Raw genomic sequence first — 20,359 nt, forward strand, 5'->3', positions numbered from 1 at the left:
AAATGACACGGAAGATTGTAAACACAATAGTAGTAAATAGGTCAATTCCACTGCTTTTTCTAAATAAGATTCTTCATTGGTTATCTAGAGATTATTGTTAAATTAATTATTGTTGTTGTTTTACAAATCAATCAATGTAAAGACTCAATTCATTTGTTGGCATCCTCACTTTTAATCAAAGTACAGTCTCAATTAAAAGTGAGAATTGTTAGATTGTCCATAGTAAATTCAATCAAAGTATAGTCTCAATTAATTTTACTATGCCTAATCATGTCTATTCCTTTGTTTCTTTACCAAATAGAAAACTTAATTAATCAAAGTAAAGTCTTGACTAATTTTAGTTAAAGTAATTACCTCTAATCAAATTAAAGTCTCAATTATTGGCAAAAACTTATTTAATCAAATGAAAGTTTCTAAACAAAATCAAAGTAAAGTCTCAATTTAATTTAAAAACCTTTTAACTCATATGATTAGCATGCATGTAGATTTAAAATCATTATTTTCTATTCGATTAAGAAGCAAAGGACATAGATAAACAAAAACCACAACAATAATCAAAATAACAAAACATATAAATTCATCTAACCTCAGAATCCAGTTAAGAAATTACAGTGGAATCAACCCTAAAAGCTTAGCCCTCCATGGCTTTGATGGAATACATGATAATATGATGAAGGAAAGAAAATAAAAGAAAAGAGATAATAAGAGATGTGATGGATGACGGTGTCTGCCAAAACCAGAGAGTTTTCAGCTGTCTTAGTTGTAAATTGTAAGTTCTCCCGCTTCTGCTCCCTTAAGTCTGTTTATATAGGCTTCCACTGGACTTTGGGCTTTATCTGTCAGTTGCTAAAATCTTTTATTTTTATTTAATTAATTAGCAACTTAATTCCTGTCCAATTTCCAATTCTGCCCCTCTCATTTAACCATATTTGCAGTTTTGACCAGAGTTGACTGCTGACTTTGACCAGTTGACCATAGTTGACCAGTTGACCAGAGTTGACCAGTTTGATTGTCCTATCAGATGCTGACACGTGGCGCAGTTGCTGCGTTTAGGGTTTCATGGAGGCTTGTGGGTGCTGAAATGGCGCGGCTGACGGCGTGGCAGTCAGATTTTCGGCGTGGTGAAGGTGCGAACTGATGGAGGTGCTGGTATTGCTGTGATTGACAAAGATGCGCAGGTTCGTGGCTACTGTTGCGCAGAACGTGGCGAAGTGCGTGACGGCACTGGTTCGCGCAGATGGTGGTGCGTGGTGGTCGCGAGAATGGTGCGCGATGGTGGCGAGAACGGTGGCGGCACTGCTGCAGCTGTGATGAAGATGGCACGGTGGCGCGGTGGCTGCGCAGAACTGCTGGAACGGAGGCTCAAAATCGCGGAGAAGATGGTCGCGATTTGATGGAGGAAGATGGTGGCACCGCTGGATGGTTCGTCGTGGTGGCCGGAAGAGGTGCTGCGATGGTGCGTGAAGGTTGCGGGAATGGAGGCTGCTGTTTTCGGCGAGTTGCAGTGGTGGCCGGCGAGGAGATGACGGCGGCGGCTGCCATGGTGGGTGGAAGGGAAATTAGGGTTAGGGTTTCATGTGTGAGATGGAGGAGATGATGACGTGGCAAGATCTGAGTGGTCAATTTGGTGAGTGGAGGATTATGACACGTGGCAGCTTATGGTTGGCTAATTTTAAAAGGTGGGGATTGCCACATGGCATGATCTGGTTGAGTGGAGTTTAAGTGGTAGGAAGGGTGCAACTTAGTGAAAACTGGGGGTGCAGAACAAGTTTTTATGGTCCACATGAGGGAGGAGTGTGCAAATAAAATCTGGGGGTGCATTTAGCTCCTGATTTATTCTTTTCCAAAATTTCTTGATTTTGGACTTATTTTGTAACTTTGAATATTTCAAAATCACACTATTAATTGACCAAAAATAAATTCCAGCTGCATTAACAAACGTTAGAATATCCAATAATATTTTATGCAACTAAAATCAATTTTTACGCCACTTTTACCAAACTTACTTAATAAATCCAATAATCACAAATCCTAATTAAATCAATCTTTAAGCATAGAAAATTCAATTAAATCCCCAAATTTAAATATTAAATGAGGGCAAAAATTTGAACTCATCACCGACACACCAATCCAATTCATAACCTCAGATTTACCATACATTTTCACATGCCTCATGCATTAAATATAGCACACCAACCAATTAGACAGTCAATAAACATCAAGGGAGAAAAATAGTGAAACGTGCAGTAGATCTCGCTCAAGCTAGGGGCCCTCGCTCAGGCGAGAGGAGTGCCCTCGCTCAAGCTGCAAGCTCTCGCTTAGGCGAGACTACGACAGAAGCCCTGGGAGAATTTGCGGGCGCTCGCTTAGGCGAGGCCATCTCGCCTGAGCAAGATGTTCTTTCGGTCAAAATTTATTTTACTCGCCTAGGCGAGGCCCTGCTACTCTCGCCTGGGCAAGATGAATTCGCTTGAGTGAAAATAGCATTTCACCACTCCTGCTTCGAGTAATAGTGGCAACATGCAAATTCCAAGCAATATCCAGTTCGTTCTCATCTAAAACCAAGCATCATTCAGGCACAAAAATCACATAAAAACAGGAGTAAAGCAACCAATATACAACGAAGTATGAAGAACCCTAGCTTCCCTTACTTGGAAATGGCTAGAACAGGACCTCGACTCTAAACAGCGGGGCACGACAACTCGAGGAACAACTTAAGGAGCTGGAAAAATTAAAGGAACAGTAGGGACATAAGTTACCTAAAGTAACAGTAGCAGAAAATGCAAGCACGGATGAGGAAACACTTACGTGGAGAAGAAATGAATTGGTTCGAACTTGCTTGACCAAGATGGTACCAAACCCTAGTAGAGAGAGAGACGGCTGCAGCTTAAAGGATTTGTGAAAGTGAGTAGAATGAATGTGTTAGGGCAGACTTAGGGTTTGGTTTCTCCTTTGGGCCAGCTCTTAGGCCCATTAGATTTGGGGTTGAAATAAGAAGGCCTTACCAGGTAAAAAGGTGCGAGTGTGATTTACTCATGTCCTCTTCTAACTCCCACGTAGAGTCATCTGTCCTCCGATCCCAGATGACTTTGACTAGACGCACAGATTTTCCTTGGCGCTTCTCAACTTTGCTATCCTCTAAAGTAATTGGCGGTACTTCCATAGTAAGATCCTCCCTGATCTGTACATCATCGGCCTCCAACACATGAGACGGATCAAACACATACTTCCTCAGTTGTGAGACGTGGAACACCGGGTGGAGATTCGCCAACTGAGGAGGCAAAGCAATCTCATAAGTCACTGGCCCAATCCTCCTTGATATCTGGTAAGGGCCAAGAAACTTAGGGGAGAGCTTCCTTGAGCGTAGAGCCCTTCCCACACCAGTGGTTTGGGTAACCCTCAATAACACATGGTCTCCTGTCGCGAACTCCAAGGGTCTCCTCCTGCGGTCCGCATAGGCCTTCTGACTACTTTGAGAAGCCTGCATTTTGTCTCTCACCATTCTTACCTTCTCAGTAGTCTACTCCAACAACTCTGGTTCCACAAATATTGCTTCCTCATCCTGATACCAACACAGAGGGGTTCTACATTTCCTACCATAAAGAGCCTCATATGGCGCCATGCCAATGCTCGCGTGAAAACTGTTGTTGTAGGTAAATTCTATCAAAGGCAATACCTCATCCCAAGCACCCAAATGATCCAGTATGCATGTTCTCAACAAATCCTCAAGCGACTAAATCATCCTCTTAAACTGGCCATCGGTCTGAGGATGATAAGTTGAACTCATGGTGAGCTTGCTACCCAAAGCACCCTATAGTGTCTGCCAAAATTGTGAAGTGAACCGTGGATCTCTATCGGAGACTATACTCGAAGGTACTTCGTGCAACCTCACAATCTCCTTAATGTACAACTGGGCCAACTTGACCATGGACATCCTCAAGTTCATCGCCAAGAAATAAGTATTCTTGGTCAGTCGATCGACTATAACCCAGATGGTGTCATGCCCCCTAAAAGTTCGTGGCAAATGGGTTACAAAATCTATCGAGATGTTATCTCATTTCCACATTGGTATCTCCAAGGGCTGTAGGATCCCACCGGATTTCTGATGCTCCACCTTTGCCTTCTGACAGGTTAGACAGGCTGATACGAACTAAGCTACATCTTTTTTCATACCCTGCCACCAGAAGGTCTCCTTGAGATCCTGGTACATCTTAGTCATGCCAGGATGCAAGCTAAGACGACTTTTATGCCCCTCCTCAAGGATTAACCTTTTCACTTCCGCATCATCTGGTACACACATCCTGCCTTGAAATGTCAATATACCATCATTACTCAAGGCAAAATCCCTCGCTTCCTCTCTCTGACCGAGTCCAAGAAATCACTAGATATAGTTAATAAAGCACCCTCTATTTTATATTAATTATATTTAACTTTCTTATTTAAATATATAGAATGAAGTAATTTTAAGATTTCATAAGTAAATTGACAAAGGGTTTTATACAATGTAAAAGATGATTCTTTTTGTGCTAACTACTTATTTTGAGTTATGTAAGTAAAAGTGTGATTAAGGATTCATTAACCATTGGATTAGGTGAAAGTTTTATAGAGCATTCTTAAAGCATAGTTATTCAATATGAACGATGAGATTTTGAATTGGAGGTGTATGTAAGGAGTAGTTACTTCCGCACTTTAGTGTAAAAGTAAGGTCTCCAGCTGTTGTCCAATTCCGAGTTACCTTAGTAAATATTTTATTCCCACTTCGTTAACCGTTGGATTAAGATGAAATTTTTATACAGCGTTATTAAGACATAGTAATAAAGTTGTACCGTTTGGATTTGGATTTAGAGTTCTTTGGTTAGAGAAATAATGTTTGCATTTTCAACTAGCGTCAGTTACGTCTTGTTTTGGGTTATTTTAGTAAATATTTGATTCTAGTTCTATTAGCCGTTGGATTGATCTCCAATGTGTTCTACATGTTCTAAACACATAGTTGTTTAGTTTAACCGTTGGGATTTACAAATAGAGATGTGTGGTAAGAGATATGAATTTTACACTTTGGAGTGAAAACAAGTCTTCTAGAAAGTCAACAAGTCTTCTTGCAACTACCATGAAGTCTCCTACAATGGGAATTTTGACCAAGCTTCTCTATATAGTCAAGATAAACTTATCCTCACTAAGGAATCTCATAAATTTATCATCAATATATCCTTATCCCTTTGTCCAAGATTTTTCCTATAAATAGGAATTCACTTTACCTATCTTCTTCACATAATCCAAAACAATAGAGAAGGAGAGGTCTAAACTCTTGGGAGAAAATTGAAGTAGGAGAGGGAGATCCAGAATCTTGCGGTCTTCATTTTCATCTTAGAGTATAATTAGCATCTCCAAGGTATGGAGGGTCTATCTCAAATCTCTAAGTCTTTATCTTAGCAAGTTTTCTTTAAGTATAAAATTTGTCTTCTTGATTCTGAAATTTTCATACATTATCTTGAAATTTTGAGTTGAAAAATGGATTCCTTGGGTATGAAAACCTAGGGTTAGATTCAAGAAACATCTTATTTGGAGTTTTACACAAAAAGTTATAAATAAAACAAGTTTGCTATTTTACTTATAAAATTTTATACGAAAATTATGTTTTAATTATGATTACTGTTTTGATTAATTTTCTGTAAAGTTATTGTGAAAGAATGATTTATGCTTGGTTGTTAATTTTAAATTATTTTTAACTTGGTTGTTACTATTTTGAAAATTGTGATAAATTAAAAACGTAGTTATTATGTTGCCAAAATTTTGTGAAAGTCTCGAGAATTATAAAGATAATGTGAAAGGATGATTGTAAATTAAAGTACAGAAATAAAGAATAAAAAGGACTCTATGGATAGTACATAGATACAGTGGGTATAGAGTCCAGAGAAAGGTCTGATAGACCTAGGAGAATCGAGGGTGGTGATATAGATACCCTGGATTGACGTATACAATTTGCCGAGTATTCGAAAATTCACAGGCCTCACACTCTATTCTCGACCGTCCTCTTGACTATACTTTAAGACTAGGAAGGTGGAATAGCGTACACGTATCCGTGAGAACGTTTAGCCTGCTGGCACTATCCATATTGTCGTAAGACCATTATGATTCGGAAAAGTCTAATGGCAGTGTTTGGAACCCAAAGTATATAAAGAAAGAATATGAGATGAATATACTGATGAGTTGAAACTTGGAGTTATACGAATATGATTATTAAAAGATTGATAATGAGGATTTTGATATCCTAAATTTAAAACATACAGAAATGATTATTTTATTGATTAATTTGATTTTGATATTTTTGGCATGGTTAGTTATGACATTATGAAGATTTAAACTTTTGTGAAAATGTTTCATTCAATTGAAAGTTTATTAAAATGACCATACTTTGAAATGTTATGATGAAGTTTTGGAATTAAGGGAAAGACTCACCCTTACTTTCATTATTTTTCAGAGGAAGAAATTGGAGACCTAGAATGTAACAAGGATATTGTCTAGTTTAACTTTTCTTGTAACTTTGGATTATGTTAAAGCTACAACTGATATGGTGTAACTTCTTTGTGATGTATTTCAAACTAAAAGTACCTTTAGTTGGTTGTAAAAGTATAAACAAACTTTTGTTACAAACACTTATATGTATGATAACATTTTATTCGCATAAATATCATATATGTCTAACAAATGATACATTCGAGTGATGTATTATTATTTTTTTTTTTTGGTATTTGTTAAATGAATACAAATAAATTTTCCTTACATAAGTAAATGATACATTAGACAACTAAAGAACATCTAATAGCACCGGGTTTTAGTTGGGGTGTTATAGTTAAGGTACTACACCTAATGAACTCGGATCCTGAGCTGTTCTAGTAGCTCCACTTCCTTTATCATAAGATGCGCGGTGTGCACTGTCTTCTTACTCAAGGCATCGGCTACTGCATTTGCCTTCCCCGGGTGATATAGCAGTTCAAAATCATAGTCTTTCAGGTACTCCATCCACCTCCTCTATCTCATGTTCAACTCCTTCTGATCAAATAAGCACCTAAGGCTTTTATGGTCACTGAACACATGAAACTGAGCACCATAGAGATAGTGCCTCCAGATCTTCAAGGTAAACACAATAGCTGCCAACTCCAAGTCATGAGTGGGGTAGTTTCTCTCATGCACCTTAAGTTGCCTCGAAGCATACGTCACTGCCTTCTTCTCTTGCATCAACACACAACCCAAACCTAGATGAGAGGCATCACAATAGACCTCGAAAGGTTTACCAACATCAGGGATCACAAGTATTGGAGCACTCGTCAACCTTCGCTTAAGCTCTTGAAAACTTTCCTCACACTTATCCGTCCAAGTGAAGGGTTGGTCCTTCTGAGTAAGTTGTATCAATGGTGCCACTATTTTAGAGAATCCCTCTATGAATCTCCTGTAGTAGCCAGCTAAACCCACGAAGCTTCTGATCTCGGTTGCTGACTTGGGGCTCTCCCACTTTACCATTGCCTCAACTTTTGCTAGATCCACTACTATACCCTGGGCGGATATCACATGCCCTAAGAATTGTACTTCGTCCATGCAAAACTCACACTTGGACAACTTGGCATATAGTTGCTTTACCCTCAAGACACCAAGCACTAACCTCAAGTGTTCTGCATGTTCCTTTTGAGTCCTGGAATAGATGAGTATGAAGTCTATAAAGACTACGACAAACTTATCCAAGAACGATATGAATATCCGGTTCATGTAGTCCATGAACACCGCTGGAGCATTGGTCACACCAAAAGGCATAACCACGTACTCGTAGTGCCCATATCGAGACCGGAAGGCTGTCATCTGCACATCATCTGCCTTCACTAGGATTTGATGGTATCCCAACCTCAAATCAATCTTCGAGAACACCGACGATCTATGCAACTGATCCATCAAGTCGTCAATTCTCGAAAGGGGATACTTGTTCTTGATGGTAATCTTGTTCAGTTGCCGGTAGTCCACACACAGACGTGAACTCCCATCCTTCTTCTTCACCAACAACACTAGTGCTCCCTAAGGCGAAGTGCTAGGTCGGATAAACTGCTTTCCTAGCAACTCCTCTATCTGTTTCTTGAGTTCTACCAATTCTGCCAGAGCCATACGGTTTGGAGCCATTGACACTGCACCAGTTCCTGGTACCAGATCGATAGAGAATTCCACTTCTCTACTAGGAGGCAACCCTGGTACTTCATCTGGGAACACGTCTTCAAATTCTTGTACAACTGGTATGACTAATGTCGTTCCTTCCTTCTTTAACTCTAGATGCGTAAAAAATATGTAGCACTGTGCACCGTCTTGTAACTCCTTCACAACCCCTCGGGATGATAACAACTCAGGCACCTCTGAGTCGGGGAATAACAATCTCTTTTTTTGGCAATCTATAAGAATTTGGCAGAGAGCCAATCCATCCCCAAGATCACCTCCAACTCTTATAGAGGTATGCAATTAGGTTTACCTTATACATGCGCCTCTTTACCTCCACTGGGCACCTAGCACATAAGAACGACGTCCTGACCAAACTCGACGCCGGAGTATACACCGCAAGCTCGCACTACAGCTCACACACCGGCAGACCCAAACGTTCCACACATGCATTTGACACAAAGGAGTGTGTCGCTCCGAAATCATATAATTCACAACATCTCACCCTAGCAATCACACAATACCCCATAACAAGGTTACCTAAGCCTGTGGCTTCCGCTCCCGTCATGGCATAAACTCTGCCTATCGCTTGAGGCCTGTCGCCTCCGATTCTCTGCTGATGCTGGTGAGGAGTCTGAACTGGAGGTCGTACCATTGCTCTAGCAAGAGTGGGACAGTCTTTTCCAAAGTGGCCTTCCTTGCCACAGTTGTTGCACCGGCGATAGCCCTCCATGCGCGGGCAGGCCCTCCTCAGATGAAGGCCTCCGCATATGTAAGATTGTACTCGACTCTGCTGAGGAGGAAATCTCTTAAATCCTGGGGACTGATGGTGGGGTCTCTCATATGGTCTCCTCCATTCCTTATGTCTCGGCTTGGACCCAGATGGCCCACCAATCCTCTGTGGTTGTTGTGGTTGTTGTGGGCGCTAACCTTCTACTTCACGCTTCATTTTCTCCATCACTCTGGCCTTCTCCACCAGAGCAGCAAAATCCTTGATGGACAATGGAGCCACCATCAAGCGGATATCACCGCAGAGACCATTCTCGAATTTCTTGCATTGCCACTCCTCATCAAGTGGCATGGTGTAGAAACGGCTAAGGTGCTTGAACTTCTCAGCCTACTCTACTATAGACTTCCCTCCCTGAGTGAGTTGGAGGAACTCCACCTCCTTAGCATATCGGATGCTGTTTGGGAAATATTCAGAGAGGAATTTCTCCCTGAATGCCTCCCAAGTCACAGGCTCGTCTCTCTCCTCCATAATGGATTTGGTGTTGATCCACCAATGCTCAGCTTCTCCGGTGAGCATATATAGAGTAAATGTCAGTCTGTTATCGGTCGTACACATCTTCGCGTCAAAGATTCTCTCCATATCCTTTAGCCATTGGTCCGCTGTCATGACTCATCTTGCCTCCAAACTTCACTAGGTGGTGTTTCAGAAAGTCCTCCAAGCTCCACTCCCTGACTGTAGGTCGTGGCTCGGGACCAAAAGCAAGTGCAACTGTTCTATTCTCTTCCAACTGTCGGAGAACTTCCATATGTTTCCTATGGGCATCCTCAACAGCTACCCTAGCAACCTCCATTTGTTGCATCACCAGCTGCTGTTGCTCGAGCGACGCTGTCTGTCGCTGCATGGATGCTTCATGTTGCTACGTCATCGTCGTGCTCTGTTGTGTCATCGCAGCCATTATCGCCTCTATTGCCCTAGCGATATCGGGTACATCACTCTAGAAGGATTGTAGAGTCCTACGAGGAGGTGCCACAATTCACTAGCACACAGGAAATCACTTGGTTAGGCTCGATAAGACGGGAATTTAACTAAGAACACTCAGAAAGACATAGAGAAAGCTAAGCAGACATCCAAGTCCACAGACCTAAGGAATGACCGCTCTGATACCATAAATGTAACACCCCATTTAATTAATAAACGTAATTAAAAGAAGCGTCACATCAAAATAATATAGTAGCCTAGTCTTGGAGTTTAAACATAACTCCTTACAATTATCCAAGGCACATAACGATGCCACACTAAACCAGATACAAATATTTAACGGTAATAAAAGGGAAACTTAAAGGACAGCCAATACATTGGCCAAAGCCCTAAAATAAGGACCAAAACAGTAGAATCCAGCCCAAGTGGGCTATGCCGCGGAACCATCACCTCCCTATGGACCATGGCTGTTTCTCGCATCTACTCACATCAATAAATTGATCATCATCGCAAAAAGAGAAAACCACACACACAGAATATACAACAAACAAACAAAGGGTAAGCTAGAGTAGAAAATAGTTGATCATACAATCACATGCTATTTCGTAGTCCAAGCAGTATATGTCATCCAAACATGTTATGACTCCCCAAGCAATACACTAAACTCAGACTTGACTCATCTGGATACATATAATCTAGTCGGATTCAGCGGATGCTTGCACTTGTGGTGGATATCTCTGCTTACCCCCAAGTTGCTCACCCCCGAGCTAAGTATTACAATTGTTACAATGTCTCAATCCCCCCCACAAGGTTAGCCCTTAATAAGTTTCAGGCCTCCTAATACTCTCACCATAAAAGTCAGTTTGCTCTAAGTGAGACTAACTGACTCCTCAGAGCATTAGGATGTAACCTTACCTTGAATCCTTACCAAAGTATATAAATGGGCCACCACCATGAATCCCCCCTAACAGGGGTCATAGAATCACGTCTCGACCACTAAAGCACGACCCTGAAATCTCACCTAGAGATTTCAAGGAATTACGCACTGATCACAAACCAATCATAATCAAACAATAAAGGGATACTCATCATGCATATAAATTTCATGCCAACCTCTGTAACCAATCCTCATTCATGTCACATGTGAAATTCATATCAACTCATTCTTCCCAATGCACAAATATAGAATTTCCTCTCATGCCAATACCATGTTGTCCTAATACCAACCATCTCATTTAAATCACATGCCAAAATCATACCGACACACTAATCCAGTTCATAACCTCAAATTTACCATACATTTTCACATGCCTCATGCATTAAATATAGCACACCAACCAATTAAACAGTCAATAAACATCAAGGGAGAAAAATAATGAAACCTGCAGCAGATCTCACTCAAGCCAGGGGCCCTCGCTCAAGCGAGAGGACTACCCTCGCTCAAGCTGCAAGCTCTCGCTTAGGCAAGAATACGACAGAGGCCTTGGGAGAATTTGCGGGTGCTCGTTGAGGCGAGGCCATCTCGCCTGAGTGAGATGGTCTTTCGCTCAAAATTTATTTTACTTGCTTAGGCGAGTACTCGTGCAAAAACTCCTAGGGTGGCCCTGCTACTCTCGCCTGGGCGAGATGAATTCGCTTGAGCAAAAATAGCAGTTAACCCCTCTTGCTTCGAGTAACAATGGCAACATGCGAATTCCAAGCAATAACCAGTTCGTTCTCATCTCAAACCAAGCATCATTCAGGCACAAAAATCACATAAAAACAGGAGTAAAGCAACCAATATACAATGAAGTATGAAGAACCCTAGCTTTCCTTACCTAGAAATGGCTAGAACAGGACCTTGACTCTAAACAGTGGGGCACGACAGCTCAAGGAACAACTTAAGGAGCTGGAAAAATGAAAGGAACAATAGGGACATAAGTTACCCAGAGTAACAGTAGCAGAAAAATGCAAGCACGGATGAGGAAACACTTACGTGGAGATTAAATGAACTGGTTCAAACTTGCTTAACCAAGGTGGTACCAAACCCTAGCAAAGAGGGAGACGGCTACAGCTCTAAGGTTTTTTGAAAGTGAGTAGAATGAGTAGAAAAATGCAAGCACGGATGAGGAAACACTTACGTGGAGATTAAATGAACTGGTTCGAACTTGCTTAACCAAGGTGGTACCAAACCCTAGCAGAGAGGGAGACGACTACAGCTCTAAGGTTTTCTGAAAGTGAATAGAATGAGTGTGTTAGGGCAGACTTATAGGGTTTGGTTTCTCCTTTGGGCTAGCTTTTAAGCCCATTAAAAATTTGGGGCAGCCCTGAAACATTGGGGCTGAAATAAGAAGGCCTTAAAATGTGTATGAAACTGTAGTTATAAAATAAAATATAACTTTGATGTTGATAAAATCATAAACATATTTGTGATTCCTGTTTTACATCAATCTTGAGATTGTGATCTATTGGGTATTTATGATACACCAACTTTACATGCGAAGGAAAAATTATCTCTAAATAAGGATGACAAATATATTTGTAACTTTTGCTAAAAAATATATCTTGGGTGTTTCTTTTTGTACTTTTGAAGGGAGTTTCATGCATGAATATCCTGAAAACATAGACAAAACTATAGCATTTCCTTTAACAAAAAAGATGAATTTCCATTTGAAGATCTGAATTTCATATAGAATATATTATATGCCCTCAAATCAAATGCATGGATAAATGGTATCCAGACTTCAATTTTCTCTAGTTGACTGTAACAATACAATTTTAGTAATAGTGGTGACAATTTTCCATCAACATGTGAAACATTAAACTATTGGATAAATACACACTAATCCATTTAAGGTTAGAGCTACATTTTTTTATTTTGTGTATTACTTTTCATTTGTTAATTATGTGTTTCTACTTTGTTTGAGAAGGCCCAACTACTACTAACTAGTAACCTTACCTGTAATTTCCCCACACTTATTTCTCTCACTTTGTAGATCTAAATATCATCACTTTGTGGTTTATTATATTTGGAAACTGAGCTGAGAAAGCGAGTTGTAGTAGAGGCCAAGTTGTGGGGAAGGGGGGACATGGAGGCAGAAACAATAAAGTGAGCAAAACAGTCCTAAGGAACCATAGAGGTTGTGATTCAACATCATACCAAAGAAGATTCAACCTACTTAACTACAGAAAGACACACAACGGAGACATTTGATGCAAATTGCAAGTGGCTGGTTGTGATGTCCTCAAGGTAGCATCCCCAGGGTATTATCTCCAGCTTCCGGAAATAGAGCAACTCACCATGGAAATTCATATTTTAATTATGAAGATGTAAGTATTATGTCTTTTTATCGAGCTGACAAACTTTACTTAGTAAATTGGATTAGTTTTCGTAGAGTAGAATTTACTTTTTTAAAAGAATTAATAATAGATTTTTCCTAAAAGTGAATGTGTAGCTGAGTTCTGGTTGATTTTTCTTTGGACTTGGTCTTTGCAAGGAAGATAGTGGTAAGTAGGGATATTTAGTGTATGATCATGGAGACAACTTTATAGTGTGTACTATATCATGGTGTTAAGTTTTATCATTGTTGAGTAAATTAAGAGAATAAAGTTACTAGCAATTAAAAGATAGTTATTATTGTACACATATATGTTAATTAACTTTCATGCGTTACTTATTATTCCTTTTCTCTCTGGTTTCTCTAAACCAATGGTATGTTTGGACGAAGGATAGGAAGGTTTTCTTTGTTTAAGAGTTGTAAGAAAGGGTGAAAAGTTCCTCATGTAATTGTTCAAAACCTCCCTTATAAGTTATATATACTTAAGACTGGAAAGTATGAAAAATGCCTAAACTCCTCTATTGGAAGTATGGAATTCTAGGGTTGCGTTTACAAGGCTTTGCATACTATAAATTTAATGCATGCAACATACTATATATAGTTTACAAAAAACTTGGTTTTTATTAGCCATTTTTTATCATCGGTTATAATTAAACTCTAGCTCAAGTAATAGGGATATATTTTGTGGCGGCTTTTAACTATTAAAAATGTTATATTTTTTGCTGTTTTTAACCATCAAAATATGTTGCATTTTGTGGCGGTTTTTAATTGTCAAAATATTATGCATTTTGTGAAAATTTTTAACTGTCAAAATATGATGCATTTTGTAGCGGTTTTTAACCGTCAAAATATGATAAAATATAATCAAAATTAGACTACATTTTGTAGTGATTTTTAACCGTTATTTTTTTTCTTTTCTAACAACAATACCAGCGGTTAGGATATTTTTATCACAAACTATTTTTGACATCTGTAATTCTAACAATTTTTTAAACCGTCAGAAATGTCATTTGTGACAGTTTTTAACCGCTAAAAATTGTAATTTTAACCTCCACAAATATTCATTTTTTTTTTTTGTAGTGAATGTAGAGGGTCAAAAGGTAAATTTCAAAAGTACATGGTTTATCTTAATTTTCTTGATATTAGTGTCTTAAATTTAACCCCTCTGACACTAAAGTTATTAACTTAATTTTGTAGGTTTAAAAATTAAACATATGTGTATTAGCAATTTTATGTAAGTACTCCAATAATAAATTTTGTTAAAAAGGTATTATTTAACTCGAAATTATCTTTTAAAATAACTATATTAAGATCAACTTAGTAATTTATGAATCTCACTATCAATTTTGTACGAAGTGCATTACTTTTGTCCATTTAATTCTATGGTGTAACATTTGAATTTTTTTTCTTTGTTGATATTAATGGAAATTATTGTGCGAATTGATTATACTTGTAAATATGTTTCTAAATTTAGCCCTTTTACTTTTTATAAAATTAAACTAACATTAATTTTGCATGACCTTGATAGGTTAGGCTTGATCATGCATGTGAACATAAATAGTCACTTACCACAACTAAAATTTTAAACTACTCTAAAGTTTATTTGACAGGTTCTTCATTGCATTAAAATAATGGTTTATTAACATTCATGCATGACCAATTGGTTTTTTAAGGTCATTTTCTTGCTAGATCAAGTATCACTTTGCTTTGGTTCAGGCTCATACAGAACTAAATGATATATAATATAAAAATATGTAATAAAGTTCAATGAGAGATGATTATACAAGCATAATTTTATTCCTTAATTTTGGAATATATTGAGTTGTTATGAATTGAAGGTCTTTTCGCATGGTTCAACGTCACTCGATTCCTATATTTTATATCATCAAAGCTTGTGTTGATAATTTTGCAGCCAAATTTGTCATCACTAACTTATAAAGTTTTTCTTTTCTTTTGTTTAAAATTAAAGATATAAACATAGAAGAGTTTGATGTACAAACCTAAAAAACTTGTAAGTTGTACCACATGTGTACGAGTACATCTCGGTCACCTATGCTTAGATGTACTTGGCCCTTATGGTATAAAGAGATACCATGACGGCTTGACCGGCTTCATATCAGTCAGGGTAGTTCCCATGTAAAGCATTAACTACATTGATCAGATTAGCATCCAGATTAAGACATCATTAACAAAATTAAGTATAACTAACACACTTTATAAGGTAACAATTTACATTTTCATTAATTATCACTTTTACTACTTATTGACACACTTGGTTGACTTGGGCGTCAGAGTATCTTCTTCAGGCACAACCCCTAATCGGCTTGGAAATGATGAACACCCTTAGAAAGGATGAGTACCCCTAAAGTTAGAGGCTTGGAGCATTTGGAGTGTTTGTTTGAGTCTTTACAAGATATATTGTGCCTTCTAAGAACAATTGGCACCCACCATGGGGTCGACTTATATATTTGTGAAGAAAAGAGTTTATGGTGTCTACGAGAAGCAAGATGGTTGAAACGAAAGAAGCTAGAAGCTCCTCGGCTGACATAGTCGTTGTGCTAAAGGCCTAGGCAAAAATACAATAGGATTTTGCTGACGTCGAGAAAAGTAGCATTAAAGAGATCAATGCCTTAACATGAAGAGATGGAAAGCACAAGAAAGCCATTGGATGATAGAGCTTAGTCGCATTCAAATACCAAGTTTTCCTATTAATGCAATATAGGGCATAACCAGGGATCCATCCGTATATATAACAAGAAGAATGAGCAATTTATGAGTGTGTAACTTGATTTGGTTTGGAAAACGTATTAATACTTAGCTAAACTACCTAAAATGAATGTAAACTTAATTATATGTATACTAAATGAGTTGGAATGTATGAGAAGGTAAATGGATGTTTCAAAAGATGCATAAATTATACTGAATGGATGTTAAATTGCCCTCTAAAAATGCGCCTAAAATGGCACAACCATGATGCACAACAGATGTTTGATGAAAATCCTATAAGATTCTTAATTCCTAGTAGGTGTTTGATGAAAGGCTTGTGAGGCTAGAGATGGAATTATGTAACGCAAAGTTGCAGAAACATTAATTGTACTAAATGCAATTGAAATATATACTAAAAATCAACTAAACACGTATAAAATTCACAACCCAAAGCAAAATGTAGAAACCTAGAAAATGTGCTTTGGCATGGGTTGTGAATAGGAACTATATGTGATTCTGATGTGTGGATGAGCAATAAAGTGAAACGAGTGATGCGAAACAGTCTCAAATTGATGCAGATCTAGATACAAACTTAAGCTATCAATTCACTCTAAAGCAGAAATTAAAAGTCCCCAATTATGAACCCTAAATGACGAAAAATAACAAATTATATAGAATCTCAACAATTGATTGGTCAAATTTGTAACAAATGAATTCTAGAATCTAATGCAAGCATAGGAACGTAGTAGCGACACATTTGCACAGCTAAAACACGAAATCAAACCTAGAAATTGAAAATCATTAGTGGAATAGTGCGTTGACAAAACAATATCTAATCAGAAATCAAATTCATTTTTAATTTCGACTTCAACATTGACCTAATTGTTGAAGAGTCACTTTCTACATCTTGAATGATATTGTGGCCACTATCTGCTCACTAACCCACAATATTAACTTTGCATATGCTATGAATTATCATTTTGCAAGTATAAGGATGAGTTTAGAATTAAAATGAAAAGAAAATCTGACCATTATGAAAGAATGGATCAGAATTGAATGAAATAGTGAATGAAGGCAATAAATCAATAAAATGAAAAAAAAATCACATTGAAGATATAAGCACATCACAAAGTTTTCAAACAAATACTGAATTTCATGTCCTAGCACTAGCTGTGTAGTTCCTAGATCACAAACTCATCAAAGGAAAGTTTCAAAGGAAAAGAAACTTGACAATCAACCTCTTCTAGCTAACTTTGTAGACTAGTGGTGGATTAATCCCCAAGAACACTCCAAACAGTGGTGAACAAATGAAGAAATTATTGTGAATTGTATTCGCTCCTAGCCTTTCGAAAACTCCTATTTGATCTTGTTTCATTCACAAGCTTCTACTTTCACCAAACTTCCAGAACTCCTTTCTCATGGAGAAACTAGCTATTTAAACCTATCTATCTAATGACCTACTTGACGTACTATTACAAGTTAGACCAACATGTTACAACAAGTCATTTCCAATGTGAACTTCCCAATCCAACTCATCTTCTTCTTTTGGTTAAACAGATAGTAGGTTCCCTTTCCAGCTATGTTCATTATCATCCTTTGTTGCAAGTTGTTGCAACTATTTGGATTTGAATATTAAAGTATTTTATTGGCTGCAGTAGGTTCAGCTCATGGATTCATCCTTTAATAAGTCTAAATGCAGCATGTCAGCAATTGTTATGTCTTCATGTAGGTGCAGGTAGTGCAGGTACAACTTCCAACTTAATTGCATCGTTTTCCTCCAACTCAGGTCACCCTTTTTCATCTTGTTTGCCTTTAAAACCTGTAACCAAATTTAAAAAAATTCATTAGAAACAAAATAGATGTTGCTATTGTTATTTATTAATGAGTCATAACCATAAATTCTAAATGGATATAAGGTATTCTATTGAATCCTAGAGAAATCATGGTCGAGTTATGCAAGAATAAAAGAAAATTAAAAGTTGAAATGAAATCCTAACTAAAAAAAGCAAATGAAAATATTATTCTAATGACCAGAACAACAACTAATATGCAAAATAATTCTATACCTTTGTGTACAACTATAAGCATTACTGAAATTACTATAACCTAATTTATGACGAACTAAAACTAAACTAATGATGCTAATGCAGTAAAAATGATGCAAAGACAAGAAAAGTTAAAGGATCTACTAATTTTATCAATACAAATCTATATTAGATCAATTAAGACTAAGATAAACTAAGACAACTCTACTCGTATTCTAGATTATCACTAAACAAATCCAAAAGCTAGTAATTAAAACAAGGTTAAATTACTCTTTTGGTCATTATTTTTCTCAAGAAGTGTCAAATTGGTCCTCCATTTTTTTTTGTCTAAATTTAGTCCTAATTTTTTAAAAAATGATTCAATTTTGTCTTTTTCTTTACTTTGACCAAACGGTTTTAAAGTCAATACCATGTATCAATGTGTGGTTTTTTGAATTTTATTTTAATTTTTTAATTTTTTATTGCACAATTGTGAAGTGACATGTGTAAAAAAAATTAAAAAATTAACAAAAATTAAAAAAATCCAAAAAATCACAAATTGACACGTGTCATTGACTTTAGCATTGTTTGGTCAAACTAAGAGAAAGTACCAAATTGAATCATTTTTTAAAAAACCATGATCAAATTGAGACAAAAAAAATGAAAGACGAATTTGACACTTTTTGACAAAAACAAGGACCAAAAGAGTACTTTAACCTTAAAAGAACATGCAACTCAAGACTTAGCCACAAATTTATACTAGAAATGCCCTAAAATACTAGAAATGAAACTAACTAACCCTTAAAGGAGTCATTTTAAGTTGGAAAAACTTGAGCACTTGGGAACTCATCATGGATGGACATTGGTCGTCATCCCTGCCATTAGACGCTTGAGTGATACACTAAATATCTTGTGAGGTCATGTTGTTTTCAATTCACATCTTGAGTTTATTGGAGTTACCTAACATGTTTTGAATTGTGTGGATGATGTTCATGGATATCTTTATTCCTTAACTCTTTGTGTGTTAGATGTGTTCTATCTATCTATTTTGTTTGTTTTTTTTTTCGTGCATATCTCTCTTTGATTTGTCTTTGTTATTCATGCTTTGCTTCATGATTTTTCCCAAAAGTGAAAAAGGCTAAGTATGGGGAAATTTGTTGAGCCATTATTTTTCCTTATTTTCTTACCTTTCTATACCCATCTTGAGGAATGTTTAGTGCTTAATTATCTATTGTTAGTGCATTTTCATTTATTGAGATTCATTAAGCAAGTAATTTGGATTTTAATTAACTTGGATTTACTTAATCTAATTTTTGTTTCTTAATTATTTTTAGATTTTGTTGTGAAGCATTTTTGGATTGGACATTAATCTTAAGTTAAAGAGATAAAGGGAGATAGATGTATTTCGTGATCACCTTATTTTTCATGTTGCCTGGTTTGTGAGAAAGCCATTTGATTCCCATTTTCATGATGAGTATGATGTTTGGTGCCAATGTTGGAATGAAAGTTGTGTGAGCATAGTCTAATGGAGACAATTGAGTATGTAGGAATGTTGGACGCATGATTAATTGAATTTTCGTGTAATTGCATGAGTGGGTCGCGTATTTGGGGCTTGGGAATTTCCGCAGATGGAGAAAATGAGGTTATGCACATGAACCTCTGGTGCACTGCCAAGCGGCAGTTTGGAACCACCAGGCAATGGCCAGTGCGCAACGAGGTTCACTTTTGGTTGTTGCGTGATGGTGTGTTGTGGGTTCTGTTTGAATGTGAACCTTTGGTTGCATGTTATATTGATATAAAAGGGGTTGCAGTGCTACTATTTTAGGGGAGTTGGTGTATAAAGAAGTGTGTTATATGCATGATTGATGGTACTTGAAGTGTTTCCTTTTTCCTTTCATTTAGTGTATGCACTGTTATGTTGGTGTGAGTATTGTAGGGACTCTTGTTGGGAATTATGAGTGGGGAGGTTCATATTCACTGGCTCACACTTGATTGTTTTACGAGTAGGTAGTTTTGTAAATGAGTGTAACTCATGCGTGTTGAACTTCGAGTGAGGAGGTTCGTAGAGGTTGGACTACGAGCGGGTAAGTCCGTAGAGGTTGGACTATGAGCGGGTAGGTTCGTAGATGATTGGTGTTATCTTTTAAGACTCTGGTTGAATAGAGTAAAGATGTGTTTGGTTGTGCTGGTCTTATATGGTTTATGAGACTATGGCTGCGTAATTTACCTTGGGATGTAAAGACTCTATGTATGGGTATCTTGTTGTGTTAAGTTGTTTGGGTGAGGTGAATACATTATATGTGTATGTTTTATTTTGTTAAGCTCACCCTTTCTGCTTGTGGTTGTGCGATGATCGTGTGGCATTGTCACACCAGAGTAGATGTGGTTTCAAGTGATGCTAGTGAGGCATAGGT

General features: G+C 37.5%; 3 protein-coding genes across 3 annotated transcripts; all 3 read right to left on the reverse strand.

The window, feature by feature from the left end:
* Nucleotides 1-2,418: 2,418 nt before the first annotated feature.
* Nucleotides 2,419-3,502, reverse strand: LOC114180588. Its single transcript, XM_028066902.1, has 2 exons — nt 3,034-3,502; nt 2,419-2,555 (listed from the first exon to the last, which is right to left on the reverse strand). The coding sequence occupies exons 1-2, from the start codon at nt 3,500-3,502 to the stop codon at nt 2,419-2,421; spliced, it is 606 nt and encodes a 201-aa protein (XP_027922703.1).
* A 3,362-nt stretch (nt 3,503-6,864) lies between these two features.
* Nucleotides 6,865-7,941, reverse strand: LOC114180589 (uncharacterized mitochondrial protein AtMg00860-like). Its single transcript, XM_028066903.1, has 3 exons — nt 7,817-7,941; nt 7,279-7,687; nt 6,865-7,029 (listed from the first exon to the last, which is right to left on the reverse strand). The coding sequence occupies exons 1-3, from the start codon at nt 7,939-7,941 to the stop codon at nt 6,865-6,867; spliced, it is 699 nt and encodes a 232-aa protein (XP_027922704.1).
* A 120-nt stretch (nt 7,942-8,061) lies between these two features.
* LOC114180590 lies at nt 8,062-8,923 on the reverse strand. Its single transcript, XM_028066904.1, has 3 exons — nt 8,696-8,923; nt 8,504-8,599; nt 8,062-8,412 (listed from the first exon to the last, which is right to left on the reverse strand). Exons 1-3 carry the CDS (start codon nt 8,921-8,923, stop codon nt 8,062-8,064), a joined length of 675 nt encoding a protein of 224 aa, XP_027922705.1.
* Between the last annotated feature and the right edge of the window lie 11,436 nt (nt 8,924-20,359).

This window comes from Vigna unguiculata, chromosome 4, assembly GCF_004118075.2.
Source record: "Vigna unguiculata cultivar IT97K-499-35 chromosome 4, ASM411807v1, whole genome shotgun sequence".
NCBI classification, from domain to species: domain Eukaryota; kingdom Viridiplantae; phylum Streptophyta; class Magnoliopsida; order Fabales; family Fabaceae; genus Vigna; species Vigna unguiculata.